At 35.0% G+C, this 18,845-nt stretch overlaps 1 protein-coding gene across 1 annotated transcript in view; it reads left to right on the top strand.

The window, feature by feature from the left end:
* The window catches only part of USP34 (ubiquitin specific peptidase 34), a 241,801-nt gene that overhangs the window by 107,369 nt on the left and 115,587 nt on the right, over positions 1 to 18,845 (top strand). The window contains exons 15-19 of the mRNA XM_080813119.1: positions 918 to 1,132; positions 4,687 to 4,802; positions 4,895 to 5,022; positions 12,444 to 12,533; positions 14,728 to 14,823. Of these exons, the coding sequence (XP_080669245.1) occupies positions 918 to 1,132; positions 4,687 to 4,802; positions 4,895 to 5,022; positions 12,444 to 12,533; positions 14,728 to 14,823 (645 nt within the window). The remainder of the gene's footprint in view (positions 1 to 917; positions 1,133 to 4,686; positions 4,803 to 4,894; positions 5,023 to 12,443; positions 12,534 to 14,727; positions 14,824 to 18,845) is intronic.

Genomic DNA, 18,845 nt, shown 5'->3' with positions numbered 1-18,845 from the left:
TCTGCCCAACCTTCTGCTTGCGCACACGTGTTCTCCCTCAAAGAAATCGTGGCGGGTGTTGGGGGGGGAAGGCGAGGCTTAGTGCTTATGCACAAGCAGGGGGAGCAGTAGAGGGAGAGGGAAAAGCAGGCTCTCTGTTGAGCAGGGAGCCCAGTGTGGGCCTTGATCCCAGAACCCGGAATTCATGTCCTGAGCCGAAGGGAGATGCTTAACCGCTGAGCAAACCGGGTGCTCCAATAGGTGCTTATTGTTGTTGTTGTTGTTTTAAGATTTTATTTGTTTATTTGACAGACAGAGATCACAAGTAGGCAGAGAGGCAGGCAGAGAGAGAGAAGGGAGGAAGCAGGCTCCCTGCTGAACAGAGAGCCCGATGTGGGGCTTGATCCCAGGACCCCGGGATCACGACCTGAGTGGAAGGCAGAGGCTTTAATCCACTGAGCCACCCAGGCGCCCCGGTGCTTATTGTTTTAACAGGTGTTTGTATTGTATAAAATTCTCCTGGTTAATAACCACATTTAGATTGCAGCCTTAAATTGAAGTATTTTGCTGGTAGTAATCTCATTCAATCCTATAGCTGTATGAATAAATGTAAATAAATTTTAAGCTTTTACGTTGTGATTTGAGTTGATGAAGTAATTATGTAATGGTGAGTTTACTGATCTTCTCTAAAGTTTCTCTTTGAGTTTGCTTTAGTGAAATGTGTTGACAGGTCAGCCAGTATGTGGGTATACTGTATAATTAATATATAGTTCTTACAAGTGTGGGCTTTTAGTTTTCATAAAGCTCACAATATTCCATATAGTTAAAAAACAAATATAGATTTGTTCTTGACTGTGATGTAACTTGTGCCTGAATAGTTTGAGAATTTTTGTGATTCCCAAAATATGTTTAACTTGGTCCTCTCCTCTGTGTTATAGGCATATGGTTGATGATATGTTAAGTGCAGATGATGTCAGTTGCAGTAGCTCCCAGGTCAGTGCAAAATCAGAAAAAAATATGGCTGATTTTGATGGTGAAGAATCTGGGTGTGAAGAGGAACTAGTTCAGATTAATTCACATGCAGAGCTAACATCTCATCTCCAACAACATCTTCCCAATTTAGCATCTATTTACCATGAACATCTTAGTCAAGGTAAGATTCTGTAGTAAGTAAAATATATTACTTGCTTTAAAACAGAGGAACAATTTATATTCTTAAAAGAATTCAACATTTAGTGTTATGATACATAAATATTTTTGCCAGAGAACTTTCATATGGTTAGTTTTCATTCCTAGGGAATGAAATTATTATGAATACTTCATCATGAGTATAAAGGTTGCATTTCCATCAAGAGATACTTAGCTAGGAAAGGGAATATATAATAATATATGTAAAATTATAACCTTGTGATTTAGAAAATAAATGGCTGTATTAAGTGTATTTAGAAATTTTAAGAGCTAAATTGAGATTACATGAGGTCATGCATTGTATGAGTCCATTTATGTAAAATGTCTAGCATGGTCAAATTTGTGGAGAATAGAAAGTGGATTGGTCGTTTCATGTGGCTAGGGAGGGTTGGGGGAAAATAAGAGGAGAGGTAACTGCTAAAGGGCAAGGTGTTCCATCTGGAGTGATGGAGATGTTAAAAAAATGATCGTTCTAAGCATTTCACATCAATCTAAAAAAAGTAATAGGATATGACCGTACTTGGAAGAATGGAGATTAGAAGAGTTAATAATAGAAGGAGGAGGAGGAGAGGGAGACAAATTAAGAGGGAAATATAGTTTTAGAATTAGCAATTTAAAGGTCTAGCCTCCTGAAACTAACAGAACATTGTGTGTCAGTATACTTACAAAAAAAAAAGTGGTATATACATTAAAATAATTAAAATAAAGGTCCGACCTCATACTTTTTAAAGGTTTTTTTAAGGTACTATAAGCACTAGCTAGCTTAGGAAATGGGTTTTGGGGTGTCAGCACATTACACACTAAGTAAACCTGATGGGTTAGGTTTATGCAAAGAGCCATGATCAAATTTGGAGATACAACTTGTGGACTTTGGCAGCACCTTACTAATTTCAAATGGTACTTGTGCATAATATAGGTAAGGGCACCTTGCCTTTTTTTTTAATTGTTATTGTGGTTTTTTTGAGAAATGAATAGGTTAAGATTGAGGTCATTTGAATTTTATACTATATTTACTAAATTTTCACCATTCTGTTTTTATTTTTTCCTGTTATTTAGTATTATATGTATTTTTTAGTATATGAAGTTAGAAATTAAGCAGAATTATTACATAATAATATTGACACTCTCCAAGTCTATGTTGTATTGCTGTGTATTTAATACTGCAAAGAACTGTTTCAATAGAGTAAAACAATTCACTTTAAAAATGGGCGGGGGGTGGCTGGGGGTTTAGTCAGTTGAGTGTCTGACTTGGTTTCACTCAGGTCATGCTCTCAGGCTTGTGAGATCAAGCCCCATGTTGGGCTCTGTGGAATCTGCTTTAAGATTCTTTCCCCTGTCCCTCTCCCCACTCCTGCATGTGCTCACTCTCCTTTTTTCAAATAAATAAAATCTTTAAATAAAAATTGACAAATAGAATTTTGTATAGTTAAAAGAAGATACCAGAAAATGGTTAGCAAATACATAAAAATGATGCTTAGTATCTCTAGTTACCTGGGAAATGCAAATTAATGCCACAGTACAATACTACTACACACCTACTCAAATGTGTAAAATTAGAAACTAATCATATTAAATGATACTAAAGATGTAGAGCAACTAGAACTCTCCCTTGCTGTTGAGGAGTATGAAATAATATAGCCAATTTGGAGAACTATTTTACCAGTTTCTTGTAAAGTTGAACTTGTATCCCTCCATATGACCCAGCAATTCCTATTCTCAGTATTTACCTAAGAAATGAAAGCATATATAAACAAAAAGATTTGTACATTGAATGTTCATACCTGTTTCACTCATAAGAATCTCAACTGAGATTAACTGGTAGATTAGCAAATTATAGTATATTCACATAGTATAATACTACTCATAAGGAAAAAGGAAAGAAGTACTAATACATGCAGCTCAGTGGTGAATATAAAAAAAAATCTTTCTAAGCAAATGAAGTGAAAAAGGAGTAGTACATACTGTATATCACTTATATGTAGTTTTGGAATATTCAAAAGTAATTCATAATGGTTGAAATCTGTTTATAGATTTGGTTATGGGAAATGATTATAAAAGGTCACAAGGAAACTTTTTGGGGTGCTATAAATGTTCTGTGTCTTGCTTATGTGTTTATATTTTAATAAAATTAATTTAAAAATAAATACCAAAACAAAACCCCCAAAAGGTAAGCCAAGATCTGGGAGAAATATTTACAAATTATTTATGTAATAAAGGCCTTGAATTCAGAATATATAAGAACTTTTGCCACTCAGTATTAATTTAGCAAATAATGTATACAAATGACTGATAGCACCTGAAAAGATGGTAAACATCATTAGTCACTTGGGAGTTGCAAATTTAAAAACCTTAATGAGATTTTACTGTGCACCTATTATTGGAATGGCTAAAATTAAAAAGTGCAAACCATGCCCATGTGATGTGGGGATGTGGAGGAATAGTAACTGGTACTCTAATTGACTACTGGTGGGCATATAAAATGGCATAACCATTTTGGAAACCTGTCTGGTAATTTCTTCAAATGTTAAACACACATTTACCTTGTGAATCACCAACTTCAGATTACCAAAGAGAAAGGAAAGCGTGTATCCATCCAGAGACTTCTTATGCAGACATTTTTGGCAGCATTATTCATATTAGCCAGAGACTAGAAACTCCCAAGTCTGTTAACTGTTGAATATATTGAAATGAAGTATATCCACATAGTAGAATATTATTTTGTAATTAAAACACACTAGTGATACGTGCTTTGACATGGATGTACCTCAAAATTTTTGCTTAAGTGAACAAACTCAGACATAAGACTGTACATACATTGTATGATTCCATTTACATAAAATTTCTAGAAAATGCTAATTTATGGGGTTGGAAAAATGGATTTGGGCTGAGGAGTGGGATAGGAATTAATTGTAATTAGATACGAGAGAATGTTTTAGGGTGGTGAAATGTTTTAAACCTTATGGTGATGGTTGCACAATTTTTATTTTAATGAAATAAATGTATATGTACCATTCAGTAGGGAAATTTAATGGTTGTTTAAAAGACAAGCATTTTTGCTTAGGAAAGCTAATGAGAATTTATTTAGCCTGGTGCTTGGAGTCTAAATTATTATATTAGAATCTTTGATTGTTATGGGTAAACCATCTCCAGTAAATTTTTTAAAATATAGAGATATAAAATACTATATAGAGGGTAATTTAGAAGAATGTTCCTTGGCTATAGAATTATTTCAGGAAAATTATCTTTATGCTTCATTTGGGTTTCAAGCATTTATATACTGTCTCTTGACATGCAAAAAACAATTATACTTTTAGAAATAGTGAAGAGACCATGAGAGGAAAGCTCTTTCCTTAACTTTAGTTTAATCAGACTGAAATAACACTATGTCATTGACAAAGCAACTGTTGTGTTAATCTTGTATTGTTTTTATAGTTAGGATTTGTTGATGTTATGAATGCTGTAATTCACAATTTCTGCCTATTGTATTCCTCTAGAATGTGTTATATTTTGCCCTTTCAGGACCTGCAGTTCATAAACATCAATTCAACAGTAATGCTGTGACAGACATTAATTTGGATAACGTTTGCAAGAAAGGGAACACTTTGTTGTGGGATATAGTCCAAGATGATGATGCAGTGAGTTACCTAATAGAGCAAAAAGATGACAAAATTACAGCAAAATGCAATCAGGATAAACAGTAACTTTATATGTATACATTTTTTTGTAGGTTAATCTTTCTGAAGGATTAATAAATGAAGCAGAGAAACTTCTCTGTTCCTTAGTATGTTGGTTTACGGATAGACAGATTCGAATGAGATTCATCGAAGGTTGCCTTGAAAATTTAGGAAATAACAGGTAAATAAGAATTTAAAAATTTTTTTATGTAGTAGTCAGGTTTCGTTTTGTATATTCTTTACTGAGTAGGTGTTGGTGGATTCATAGCATGTGATGTACCATTACTAGCCTTTTTTTTTTTTTTTTTTAAATAAGTGTGGCTTTCCTATTAGGTTTGAAGATTTTTACCTCACAAGATTTTTTTTTAATCAGTCAGTCTTGCTTTTTCAGCACACGGTAGCTCTTGATTAGATACCCAATAGAAACAAAGTAATAATACTCTTCATTTTTTCTGGGAACATAGTGGTAGATGCTGTGTCTTCAAATTAGTTAAATGTTCTTAAACTGTATCATATATAAAAGAACCTAAATAAGATTAACTAAGTTAGGGGCACCTGGGTGGCTCAGTGGGTTAAAGCCTCTGCCTTCGGCTCAGGTCATGATCTCAGGGTCCTGGGATCGAGCCCCGCATTGGGCTCTCTGCTCAGCAGGGAGCCTGCTTCCTCCCTCTCTCTCTGCCTGCCTCTCTGCCTACTTGTGATCTCTGTCAAATAAATAAATAAAATCTTAAAAAAAAAAAAGATAAACTAAGTTAAACTTAAGCTGAAGTATAAATATTTTGATAATGGTATTGTTCTTCTAAGTGAATTGATCTTCGGTGTCTTGACTTCTGTAGTGCATAAAGAGGTTAGTGGCGGTTTCTAGTTTGATTTCCACCGTGTATTTATATACTTCTTACTGCGTCTGAGATGATTACCATAAATCTGTTGATTTTCAGGCCTCTTCCATTGGCTTTGGAAATACCATTCTCTGATATAGTGAATTCAGTTACTAATTGAATCTGTTGTATTCTTTTGTATTCATATAATATTTTCAGTTTACCTCTGCCTAAGACTGATATAAATGTTAAATTTTACTGAATATTTAAGTGTTTTAACCTATTTTTTTACTCAGTTTAAATTAGAAAAAGTATGTGTGATATTTTCTACTTTGGGTCTTTTATGGGCTATGTAATTTGAACAATCACAATAGAAAAATTGCTTCTTCATGCAGGTATAAGAAACCACTAATAGACCTCTGTTAGTGAATCAGTTGCAACATTTGGCATATATTCTTTAAAAGGAATGCTTTTAATGGCTAGATGATATTTCATCATTTATGTAGGTATTATAGTAGTTAATTTTAAAGTGTTATCTTTTAGAAGTCTTTGTGAAACACTGAAGCTTTTTTTTTTTTTTTTTTAAGATTTTATTTATTTATTTGAGGAGAGAGAGAGAGAACATGAGACGGGAGAAGGTCAGAGGGAGAAGCAGACTCCCCACGGAGCTGGGAGCCTGAGGGGGACTTGATCCCAGGACTCTGGGATTATGACCTGAGCTGAAGGCAGTATGCTTAAGCATCTGAGCCACCCAGGCACTCTAAAACACTGAAGTTTTTAAAAGTGATTGTATCAATTTATATTTGACATATGTGCATCTGTGTGTATACCCTGTGGCCCAGTAATTCCACTGCTAAGTATGTGCGTTTCAGAAATACATCCAGATGATTGCCAAAAGGCACATTCAAGAGTGTTCGTAGCAGCGCTATTGAAAATAACTAGAGTTTCCATATGGCTGTGCAAGTGCCGAAAAAGAGTAGAAAGGAAAATTGTGGATTGTTTGTTGAATGAAGTTACAGCAGTAACATTGAATGAATTATGGAATAGTGTGGATGAATCTCACAAACATAATGTTGAGTGAAAGAAGCCAGATATAAGAGAATATATCACTATTATTCCATTTATGTGAAGTTTACAAAGAGGAAAATGTATTTAGTAGTCAGGATAATTTTTACTGTTGGGTTATTAGTGACTGGAAAAAGGGACACAAGAACAGAAGTATGTTGGTAATAATTTATTTCTTAAGTGAGTGCTGGTTGTACAGGTATGTTCACCTCCTAATATTTTCAGTTGTTAGATTTATACATGTTTTTCTATGTATACTCCTGTAAAACTTTGTGAAAGATAAAATATCATGCAGCCTTTAAAGAGCTCCTTTTTAAAAAGATTATACAATGATAGTGGCATGTACTTGCAGGCCTGTCTGTTAAAAAGATTGCAAGCGATATGTGAGCTATAGTAAAATGGTTATTTCTGAAAGGATTGAATTATTTTTTCTTCTTTATGCTTTTCTATTCCTAGTTTTTTTGTAATGAACATATCTTTCTCTTAAAAGTAGGGAAACTAGGGGTGCCTGGGTGGCTCATTTGGTTAAGTGACTGCCTTCGGCTCGGATCATGATCCTGGAGTCTCAGGATCAAATCCCCCATCAGGCTCCCTGCTCAGCAGAGAGTCTGCTTTTATCTCTGATCCTCCCCCCTCTCATGTTCTCTCTCTCTCATTTTCTCTCAAATAAATAAAATCTTTTTTAGAAAAAAGTAGGGAAGCTTTAAAGAGACAAAAGGAAAAGTCGGTGTGTAAAATGGAAAATTGTCAATCTGGGTTTTTTTTATTAAGCTTTAATTTGTTTACTTCCAAATTACTTGAAGATGAAACATTTTTAGTTCAAGTCAGTTTCTGTATCCTACTATATTTAAAGTTTTATGGAGTATTAGTAAACATTGTGTTGGAGCTAATTTTACATTCAAACTTGACTCTTCATATGGTTGCTATATCATGCTAGTTTTGTAGTGAATGATAGTCATATATGATAATATGTAGAGCACAGTGGCATTTTTCAATATAGGAAATATGCAACACATCTGGTGTATACCAGCTGAACTTACCAAAGTTATGCACGTCAAAAAAAAGTTTTGTACATCATTAGTCTGGGGTTCCTGATAAACCAGTGAATCATCCCCCTGCCCCCGAGGCAATGTCAGCCAACATATTTTTGGTTGTCACTCGAATGAATAAGTTTGGAGATAAGATTACAGGCCAGGGATGCTTCTAAATATCCATCAGTGCAGAGGATGGCCCCTCCATAACAAAGGATTACTTGGCCCAAAATGTCAGTAGTGACCTCAGAGTTTTAGAAATCCCATCCAAAACACAAGAATCTTTTCTCAAATCTAGCCCCCTGAGTTTACCGTCAGAAAGGAATGTTGCACAAGGATGCTAATATTAATAGAAAAGCACTTCCTCATGTTGAAACTAATGGGCCACCTGCAACCTTAACTCATTTAGCATTTTCCTGACATTTGACAGAAGAACACAGAAGTCTACTTCCTGATGATGTCAGTTTTTTATGTACTTAGGGAGGTTTTAGCTTTTTATTTTCTCTCTAACTTAGAAGTTTTCTTTGCAGTACTTTCATTTGCCATGGTTTATAGATCTCTCAGCATTTTTTTTTTCCTTTTCTGTGGTCATATTCCAATTTATTTGATAAAATGAACTTAGCTTTTATGGAACAGTAATGTAGGCTTATTCTCAGGAAGCATGGTGATCTGAAAAAGAAAAAATTAAAGTCTTCTATAAATTGCCCATAATTCTCTCATTTAAATAGAACCATTGCAAACACTTTCTAAAAATGCCTTTCGTAGTCTCTGTGATACGCATCGTGTGTTTAGTGTATGTTTAGCCTCAGGCAGATTGTTTTATAGGGCACATAATGACATTTTGAGTGCAGGAAGTTAAAAGTTACAGAAACACATAGTAGACTGGTTTGCAGAATGTTTTTACAAAGTGAAAGCATGAGGCAGACAGTAGCTCCCACAATGAAGGGTCCACTACTTTTCAGCTTGATATGAGGTAAGATTGCTCTTCACTTGGTAGGGTGGATGTAGGGGTTGGGTTGTAATCAGCCTCTTTGGTATTTTGTTTACTAGAAGGCAGGTCCATATCCTGTGCTTCTTGTAAACATTTCGTATGTTTGAATTTTTTAAAGAAAAATGGAATTTTTCTGATAACCTAATGAACTTTTAAAGAAATGTTTTAGTTCTATAAAATATAATCATTCCCTGATAACTCAGTGTTTATATTATAAATTGTGAGAAAAAGCATTCCTTTTCCAGTAGGAGTAGCGGAAAGATGAGTCTCATTTCTACATTTGTATTCTTGGTTATTCTAGTACACGAACCACACCATTATCCATTCATTTCAACCAGTTTCCACTCATCACCTGGTTTCCTATTATGTATTGTCAAGCAGCATTACATTTTATAAAATGAAAACAGTTTATTGTGGAAAATTTAGAAAGTAAGTTTTTTTTTTTTTAAAGATTTTTATTTATTTATTTGACAGAGATTACAAGTAGGCAGAGAGGCAGGCAGAGAGAGAGGAAGGGAGGAAGGGAAGCAGGCCTCCTGCTGAGCAGAGAGCCTGATGTGGGGCTTGATTCCAGGACCCTGGGATCATGACCTGAGCTGAAGGCAGAGGCTTTAACCCACTGAGCCACCGAGGTGCCCCTAGAAAGTAAGTTTAAACAATCTAGACCTTTAACATCATTGACTGTAAGAGATAATAAGATTTTCAGAAAATAACAACTATTGCACACTGTAAGACTTGTCATAGTATCTTCTTAACATCAGGTATATCTCTTTCTAGTCTTTGTTTCTTTGTATTTTTTTTTTTTAAAGATTTTATTTTTTTTTGAGAGAGAACAAGGTGGCTGTGGGGGTGGGCGAGGGCAGAGGGAGAGGTACAAGCAGACTCCCTGCTGAGCAGGGAGCTTGACACAGGTTAGATCCCAGGACCCCGGGATCATGACCTGAGCTGAAGGCAGATGCTTAACGTACTGAACCAACCAGGTGTCCCTGTTTCTTTGTATTTTAAAAACATTGTTAAGGGGCGCCTGGGTGGCTCAGTGGGTTAAAGCCTCTGCTTTTGGCTCAGGTCATGATCCCAGGGTCCTGGGATCGAACCCCGCATCAGTCTCTCTGCTCAGCAGGGAGCCTGCTTCCTCCTCTCTCTCTGCCTGCCTCTCTGCCTACTTGTGATCTCGGTCTGTCAAATAAATAAATAAATAAAGTCTTAAAAAAAAAAAAAAACCACTGTTAAAATAATTTTGAAATTTGCTTTCGTGCTTTTAGATGTAATTTTTCTGTATTTTTTCTTTGTGATATACTGTATTGATTTTATGTTTGTAAAGCATTAGATCAAATTAATATATATTTATACATTCTGTTTTCTTATGTCTTAATTTTTAGGAAAAACTCCACTAATGTTTCTGAAATTTTGTCAAGAGATTTGATTTGATTTGATTTTTTACAGGGTGGGGGAGGCAGATGGAGAGGGCGAGAGAGAATCTTAAGCAGGCTTCATGCCCAAAGTGGGGTCCTATGCAGGGCTTGATCTCACAACCCTGATAACATGTCCTGAGCTAAAATTAAGAGTTGGTTGCTTAATCAACTGAGCCACCCAGGTGCCCCTTGACAGAGATTTTAGATAAAGAATCTACAGTTGATTCCCCCTGATACTCATGGTCCATTTTCCTAAGCATCAGCAATGTGTAACTTCTTGAAAAATACTAACCATTTTAATATTAAAAAATATACTTAAAAATTTAAATATTTTTAAAAGATTTACTTATTTTGGGGAGAGGGGGAGGGGCGGAGGGCAGAATCTCAAGCAGACTTCCTGCTGAGTGCAGAGCCCTAGATCTCATGACCTTGAGATCATGACCTGAGCCAAAGTCAAGAGTCAGACATTTTAATCGACTGAACCACCAAAGCGCCCCCAAATTTAAATGTTTTTAAATATTTAAAGAATATTAGCTCTTACTGTTTCTATGATTTAACTGTTACTCCTTAATCTGTACCAATGTGGCTTTGGTCTTCTAGCATTCTACTAACATGCTGTTTCTTTTGTCATCTGGTGGTATTTTTTTTCTGCCCTCATCCTTCGTGACTATATTTGCATTTTACACTGTTGTTCTTCCTCCTTTCTTGAAAATCTTGCCTTTAAGTTCTTTATTAGATGATTATTTAAGCTAATATGTATTCATTTTGCACCATATGCAGTGCTTTTTAATTAATATGATTGTCTTTGCTCTCATCAAGCACATTCTAGTGGTAGATGCATTAAGGGATTATTCATTAGGTGATGGTGAATGAAGAAAAATTGGGAAGGAATCAGGAATAAAGAGGTTCTGGGGCAGTGGAAGAGTGTTATTTAATATAGAATTGTCAGGGTCATCCTTGTTGACATTTGAGGAGACCTGAGTAAAGTATGGGAAGGAGTTCTGCATAGAGATGTTTAGATAAAGAGCATTTCAAGTAGAGGCAGTAACAAAGTTCTGAGGCAGGCGTGTGCTTGTATGTGTGTGTGGTGGGGAAAGTAAAGAGGAAAATAGGAAGGAAATTTTAGTTAGACCGATAAGAGGAATGGGGAGCACATAGGGCTTTGTAGTCCAACTTAATGTAAAGAGATAATGCATTTCTCCAACTTTGGATTTTATTCAGAAACAGGAAGTTTTCTTTTCTCTTTAATTTTTCCTACTTGGTATTTACAGTGCAGCTGTATGTTCTGATTTTCCTGGTACTCTTCTCAAAAATAAGAGGCATTTTGGGGGACTTACTTGTATACCTTATTTTACTCTTTCTAAAAATTTTTTCATGAAGCAATATAGGTTCCTTAAAAAAAAATTCACTACCTCGTTAAGAGTTTGTCTTCCTTCTTTCTAGTCTCATGCAGTCAACCTCCTTGCCTACCAAGACTTTTGGGATGTGTACGTCTCTCTCTTCCCTATACCACCCCCTCTCCCCACCCCCATGCTGGCCAAGATAGGTATACTCAGATCTACTTGAAGTTGCAGAGTGATTTCTTACTCCTTTTTTAGTCCTTCGTACTTGAAGTGTATGGTGTGCTTCCGTTATTAACGTGGCTTACACTGAAGTGATTTTCAATTTGGATGCAGCTCGTATTAAGTGAGAATAGGGGAGAAAGGGATAATTTGTATAGTTTGAAAAATGCTCTCTATATTATTGCTGCTCAGAATGTGGCTCACGAACCAGCAGTTTGAGTATCATTTGTGAGCTAGTTAGAAAAATTTCTTAACTCAGACATGGCAGGCAGAATTTACATTTTAACAAAATTTACCTAAGTGAATAAAGTGCACATTACACTTAGAGAAGTTCTGTTCTAGATAACATACTTAATAAGCTGCTTGTCCCTATTTTCCTTGATTAAATCCTCAGAAGCACCGACAACTTAGTTTTTTTTTCTATGAAAGTTCTTTATCTTTAAATATTCTTCATTTGTTTTTATACTTACATATTTATAGTGTATTTTACTTTAAAAATCTTGGATTGGGATTTTAAAACTTGGGTTTCTTGCCCCACTGTATAAAATAAATTTAAACTTTAAGGAAAAATTTTTCAGTGTTTATGTAAGAAATATATTTATACTGTGAAGTCGTTAAAGTCGTTTTGCACCTAAGATTTTTAAATAGCTGAATTTCTGTAAAATGCTAGAATTAGTAACTAAAATTATTTTATTCTATAAATACCTGTTTTTGCTGTTTCAGATCAGTAGTAATTTCACTTCGCCTTCTTCCAAAACTATTTGGTACTTTTCAGCAGTTTGGGAGCAGTTATGATACACATTGGATTACAATGTAAGTAAATAAAATAAACAGAAATGTTCATTTTAAAGACTTTTTAATAATCATAGTTATAGAACAGTTTTGAGTGACTTACTGGCTTTTATTTTGCACCGGGAATATTTGCGTTTTGTATGGTTTAGATGTTTTCTTAGATATTTTGGCATGCTCTTTGCCATTTAGCCCATGGAGATTTTATCAACATCAGTAGAAAAATCTGGCTTTTGTATTCTTTGTAGCTTAAGAAAAATACGGTAGCAAGTAATGCTCTAATTTTAGGGTGAAGATTTGTAGTATATCCACCGCAATAAAGGATTCCTGAAAAAGATAGCACACTAAAATAAACAGTCTAGGATGTCTTTAATTTTTTCCATTACTAGAAATTGGTTGTAGACATTACGTCATGTTAGGGATAATCACGATACGAACCTATTACTACTTTACATTTACAGAGAATTTAAGATTAATTTGTAAGAATGTGTTATTTGCTTCAATCAAATAGACTCTTGGAGGGATTTTAGAGACATTTAGATTTTAGGAAAAGTTAGACCTATTGAAGGATTCATTTTTGAAGTCAAATAAGATGGCTTTTTACCTAATACCTTCTCACATCTAAGATTAGCTGTTAAGAGCACTTGTTTACTTTCAAAATGAGTATCATTTAGAAAAATTCTTACAAGACTTCACAATAATTGTAAATGGGTAAAGTTAGCTCTCAGTTATAGCTCTTGCTGGTTTTTTGTTCCTTTAAAGGGGACCTATTTAACCTGAACCTCTATTTAAAAAAAAAAAATTATCCTAGTCTCTTGTTATTATGATGAGTCTAGTAACAATTTTATTTGTATGTATGAGGGAAAGTTGTTGAGATACTAAACAGGGATAGGGAAAAGTATTTAGTGTCCTTTAAGTATAAGTAGAATGTGAGTCCAGTTTCGTTTACTTTTCAGATAGTTTTTAAATGGTTGAATGGCAGAATTCTAAGGTATTAAGAGATTTACTTGTAGCTAATTTGGATGAATTGGAGACATACTGTAGCCATTTGAGGGGGTTTATATTAAGGAATAACAGTAGTGTCTTATACAAGTGGCTCCCTCTTTGTGGTCAGTTACTTATCAAGTACCTGAACCGAAGTATATTGAGTTGAGACCCTTTTAGCTTGATCCTTAAATTAAATGTAAATGAGCTCAGTTAATGGCAGTTCTCAGGGTTTCCTACCTGAGACTGCTATCCTGAATCTCAAGTAGATCAATTTAAAGGAACGCTGAGCTCCTGTGGTTAGTTGGCAGCAATAATGACAAAAACTTTGTGGATCTATTATGTGCAGTAGCACTCAAAATTTGGTACTAATTATCTCTGAAATTCTTATGGCCCATATTTTAAAATGAGAAATTGCTACTCCTTATCCTCTTAGTAGATATTCAGGTAACCAGCACACAGACTTTAAAAGGTCAGGTTACTTGCCCAGAGCCATGCTGCATTTATATTGGGACTGGTTTCGAACGTAAATCTTACTGGATGTTTTGTGCATTACTGGCACATTCATTAACGATTGTCAAAGTGAGAGTAACGTACTTTGAAAAGAGCAAGTGCTATAGCATGATGTAAATTACATCAGAAGTTTTGGAATTTCAGTACTCTTCTACATTTTAATAGATGTATTGGTAGTACCTATTATGTGGAATAGATGATATTAGTCATGAATGTTATAATCCCTGAGATCCCTGATTGTATGTTTGTAGGTTATTTTGGAGCCTGATACCTGATTTTTTCTTTTTTTAACAAATACTCCACAATAAAAAAGAAAAAATAATTTAGTATGTTCATATTGTATGTGTATTATATGCCAGGCACTCTGCTAATTGAACTAAGTAATGACCAAGGCACACAGTCCATCCTTATATGGACTGTATCATACTATTTTTAATATTAACTCGTATTAGTCATTTATAACTAGCTCTTGCCAGACATTTTATCCTCTTCACAGAGATAGAGTGTTTTGAGATTAAATAGTGATACTTTAAATTCAAAAAATTAAGACATATTGCTTTATATCTTTCACAATTCAAATAGAAATAGAAGTTGTAAATTTTTGGCAGTTAGAAGGTTTTGCATTTGAAAAATTTTTAGATCTGCATTTTTTTCTTTCCTAGAGTAGATTTATTTTCTTACTCTATGCCTTTAAAAGTATTTTTTCTTTCATTTGGACCAGGTGGGCAGAAAAAGAACTGAACATGATGAAGCTTTTCTTTGATAATTTGGTATATTATATTCAAGCTGTAAGAGAAGGAAGACAGAAACATGCACTGTAAGTACCTTAACTAGGTTAATTATGTTTAAGTGTTGATTGTCTTTCCTCCCAGGATTTCTACTCCTTTTCTTTCATATAGCAAATAAATGTGATGACAACTTTAGTCGTAAAAATTTTAAGAGAAAGAAATGCTCTTTTAAGTTGGAGAATTTTATAAAGTTATTTTTATAATTTTTAACCTTAAGGAAATGTAGGTTATGTAACTTTGGGGGGTTAGTTAACTTTCACTGTTGAATTCTGTTCAAAGTCATTGTTTTCAGGAATCAAAAGGTTTTTTTAAGTAATCATCAATACCCTGTTTTATTCTGTTAAGGCATTGATTCTGAAATTTTGAAATACTTCATCATTTAGTGACTTTAGATAAGAATTGGTAGAAATAGATCAGTGGTATAGCTGTGTTCAGTGCTTCTTGTAGGGAAGATTGCTGTCTAGAGGGAAATATGTAAAATTCTGGTTTCTGTTTTTTGGGACTGATGGGCCAGGTTGGGAAAAACCAGCTTACTGTGTATCAGCTAGCCTTAGTATTTATTGAGAAAATAATCCTGTAGACGACTTCTACATAGATGAATACTGAGCACACTAAGTGTTCAGAAAAGTGATAGACCTTTAAGGCATTCTTCCTTCCAAAAATGAATTATTTTTCTCCACAAATCAGTTTTATCTCCAGGTTTTACTATGTCCTTCAGAATCCCATCATCCTCTCAGTCACCTAAAACTTCGAGGCTTTGGGGCCTTTTTTTTTTTGTCATTTCCAAACATGAATGATGATAAAAATACCAATGTTTATTGATGCTTACCATATGCCAGATACCATTAAGTATTAACCTCAAGATGTACAACTCATTTGAGTTAGGCAGTTTCATTTTAAAAATGAGAATGTTTAAACTATGAGACGATAAATAACTTGCCCAAGGTCACACATTTTACAAATATTGGAGCAGTCTGTTTTCTCTAATATTCTTGAGTTCTACATTATACTGTCATCAGTCTCTAGTTATCTTAATGCTAAAATATGTTCCGTGTTTTTTCACAAATTGACATTCCCACAGATGCTGTTGCAGTCCTATTATCCAACCTCTGTATCACTCTTGACTCATTCTCTGCCATGCTCATTAATTTCTTATCCTTATTATATTAGGAGTTGTAATATAGTATTGGAGGAAAACACTTGGGCTTGTGAATCATGTAGACCTGGATTTAGATTATGAATGTATTGTTTTGACCTTATTTTGATTACAGTTACCTCCCTAATAAACTCTAATTATTTACATTGTGAGTTTTTGAAAGAATTAAATGAAATAATTTAGTAAGTTGCACCTGGCACATAGATTGTCTACAAACTATAGTTACCTGGCTAATAACAAACTATGGTACAAAACAGACAACAAAGTTGCCCTTTATCCCCATTTAGATCCTTTACTGTGTAAAAAGTAAATTCCATTTCTTCAGCCTAGTATTTTGGGCCCTCTAAGATCAAAGCTCAAGCAGCTTTTCCTGTTTTACTACTCAAATTTTTTTAGGACCTCCTATCTTATAAGTCTATCAAATTATTTCTGAATTATTACCTTAAATTTATTCTGTAGCTTTGTTTACATAGTTATCTCTACATAAGATGCATTTCTTTAAATCCTATTAAAATTCTAAGTGTTCTTTGTAGTAGTGTGTATCTTCCTTTTTAATTCTTCTTGAAGCAGAGGTTGAAGATAATCATGGTTTCCTGAACCTGAGCGTCTCCATTTATCTGTAAAAACCACAAAACTGGCAAGAAGCAGAAATAAAACCACAGGACCTACATCTTGAGCATTTTTAGGAGATGAAATTCAAGCTGCTTGTCCCTAGAAGTAAACACTAAGTTACAAAAGAGCTCTTACCACAGCTTCAAGCCAGGGGGTTAATGAGCAAGGATGGGAGGCTTAAGAAAGGAGCGTGGAAGACAAGACTTAAATGAATCATCCGCAGAAAGAATCTTCCGAGAAAGTCTGACATTAAATGCCAAAAAATAAACAGGTCTGAGTCTTGATTGTTCACAGCATTGGTTACAGGGAATTTGCTGACATTGTTAGTGGAATTAGAGGTGGAGCCTCATACAAGGGTTGTTTCTGTGGCGAAAAATAAATAGTGGAGTGGTGCTCTTTGGAGGTGAGTTTGAAACTCTCTTAGGGTATATAATATCCTTTCAGTCCTCCAGTCTTACCTTGTTGCCTGGCATCTTAAGGAGAATGAAACCTTAGAACAGAGAGATGTCTGTCCTCTTGATATAACTGCCTTGTTCCTTCAGGCTATAAAACAGAGTTGTGCATTTGCTACCCTTTGTTAAAGTATACTGACCTCTTGAGTTTGTGGCCCATTATTTTGCATTTGTTCCATGGGGATTTTAGTAGACAAAGTTCTCAGATTTTCACCTAGGACAAAAAGATTCTTGTGGTATGAGAGATAACACTTCATTTCCCAAATAGACATGTTACATATTTCTTGAATCCAGTGGCCTCTAGAGAAAATCCCACTGTGTCAACATAGAGGCTACAAACAGAATTTTTTTTTTTAAAGGTGTAATTTGCCACTAAAATTTCATGCCTGTAGGGAGATTATTTTTGTCTTACATTTCCTGTAATGTCAGAAGCCATGGACAAATCCATGAGAATTTGCCATTATTGATGTTATCTTTGTTTTGCATTTCAAGAAATTTCCTGGCTAGTGATTTCAGCAGCCAGTGAGACCCTGACAGAGCAGAGAGTCCTTTGAAGTGTGGAGCCAGTGGCTCTGCTGTGGAAACCGAAGAGGAGAGGACAAAGGGACTGAGTCCATGCCTTCTGGGGTTATGGGTCTGTTAGTCTGAGTTTCAAATGCAGGAAGTATGCAGGAAATAAAAGCGCTTTGTACAGGACAAGATTTCATTCTCCCCTTATGTCTGTGACCAAGTCCTCCAGGCTCAGAGAAGTATAGTAGCTTACTTAAAATCATAGAACTGATGGATGATAGAACTTGAATTTGAACCTGTACTCCAAGGCTTCTTCTACAGAATCGGTCCTTTTTATTAAAAGGGTAAGAAGCTGTTAAGAGCTGATTTTGAATTTTACCTGGATGGCATTTTAGTCTGTGAGTTGCTTACTGTACTCCCTCCTCTGTGCCCCCAGCCATCTTGCCACACATACTTTGACCTTCACAAAAGGTCCTGTGACAGTAATGAACTGAAAGTTCATCTTTTCTTTGCCAATATTAATACGAGACATTAAGGAGCAGCAAAGGTATATCCAGCATATTCAATTTTTATAAAACCTTAACTTTAAACTTGAACAGCAAATCTAGTATAATTTTTGAAACCAGCTAGTTTTTGGAAGCTTTTCAAATTTTATACTTAGTTGAAGATATAGGAAATTGAATTGAGGCTCTTTGACTCTCTGCAACCTGGGATATAGATCAGGGCTCAGACTGGCTGCTGCCTTTTGTTGGCAATGTAACTTGGGCAGTTCATCCACAACTAGCCTTTGATTTGTAACATGGAGCTAAGAACTCATGATTGATTAAGTTACATTGATTGGGTGTTCAGGTGCTTGTGGGAATTAGAATATTGTACTATCACAGACAAGTTCAGTATGCAGTTCACAGGGTTGTTAAAGGAATCCTAAAATGCAGACCTGATCATGAGTCCGCTCTCCACTCAACACCCTTTAGTGATCTCCTTTTTCATCCAGAATAATGCCAAATTCTTCTGTTTGACATTTCAGGCTGGCCACAGTCTGGACCCTATATAGCTCTTTCAGATGCATCTCCTACCCTTCCTCCCTGAGAGACCAACACTTGATTCTTAAAATGCTGTTCCTTTGGACCTGCTTACAGATTGAATTCCCAGAGAACTTTGTGAAATCACCTACTTAATAAGCCTCCAACTCTTACCATTGATTTTGTGCACATGGATTATCATTAATTAGATTTGAAGTAACATTAAAAAATGCCAGTTTTGTATTAGCTGTATTGTTTGTGAACTAGATGTATGGAATGACATTTCATTAGCATATCTT

The sequence above is a fragment of the Martes martes genome (assembly GCF_963455335.1).
Source record: "Martes martes genome assembly, chromosome: 9".
Lineage (NCBI taxonomy): Eukaryota > Metazoa > Chordata > Mammalia > Carnivora > Mustelidae > Martes > Martes martes.
Note: the sequence above shows the minus strand (reverse complement) of the source record. Positions and strands in the feature narration are given on the sequence as shown.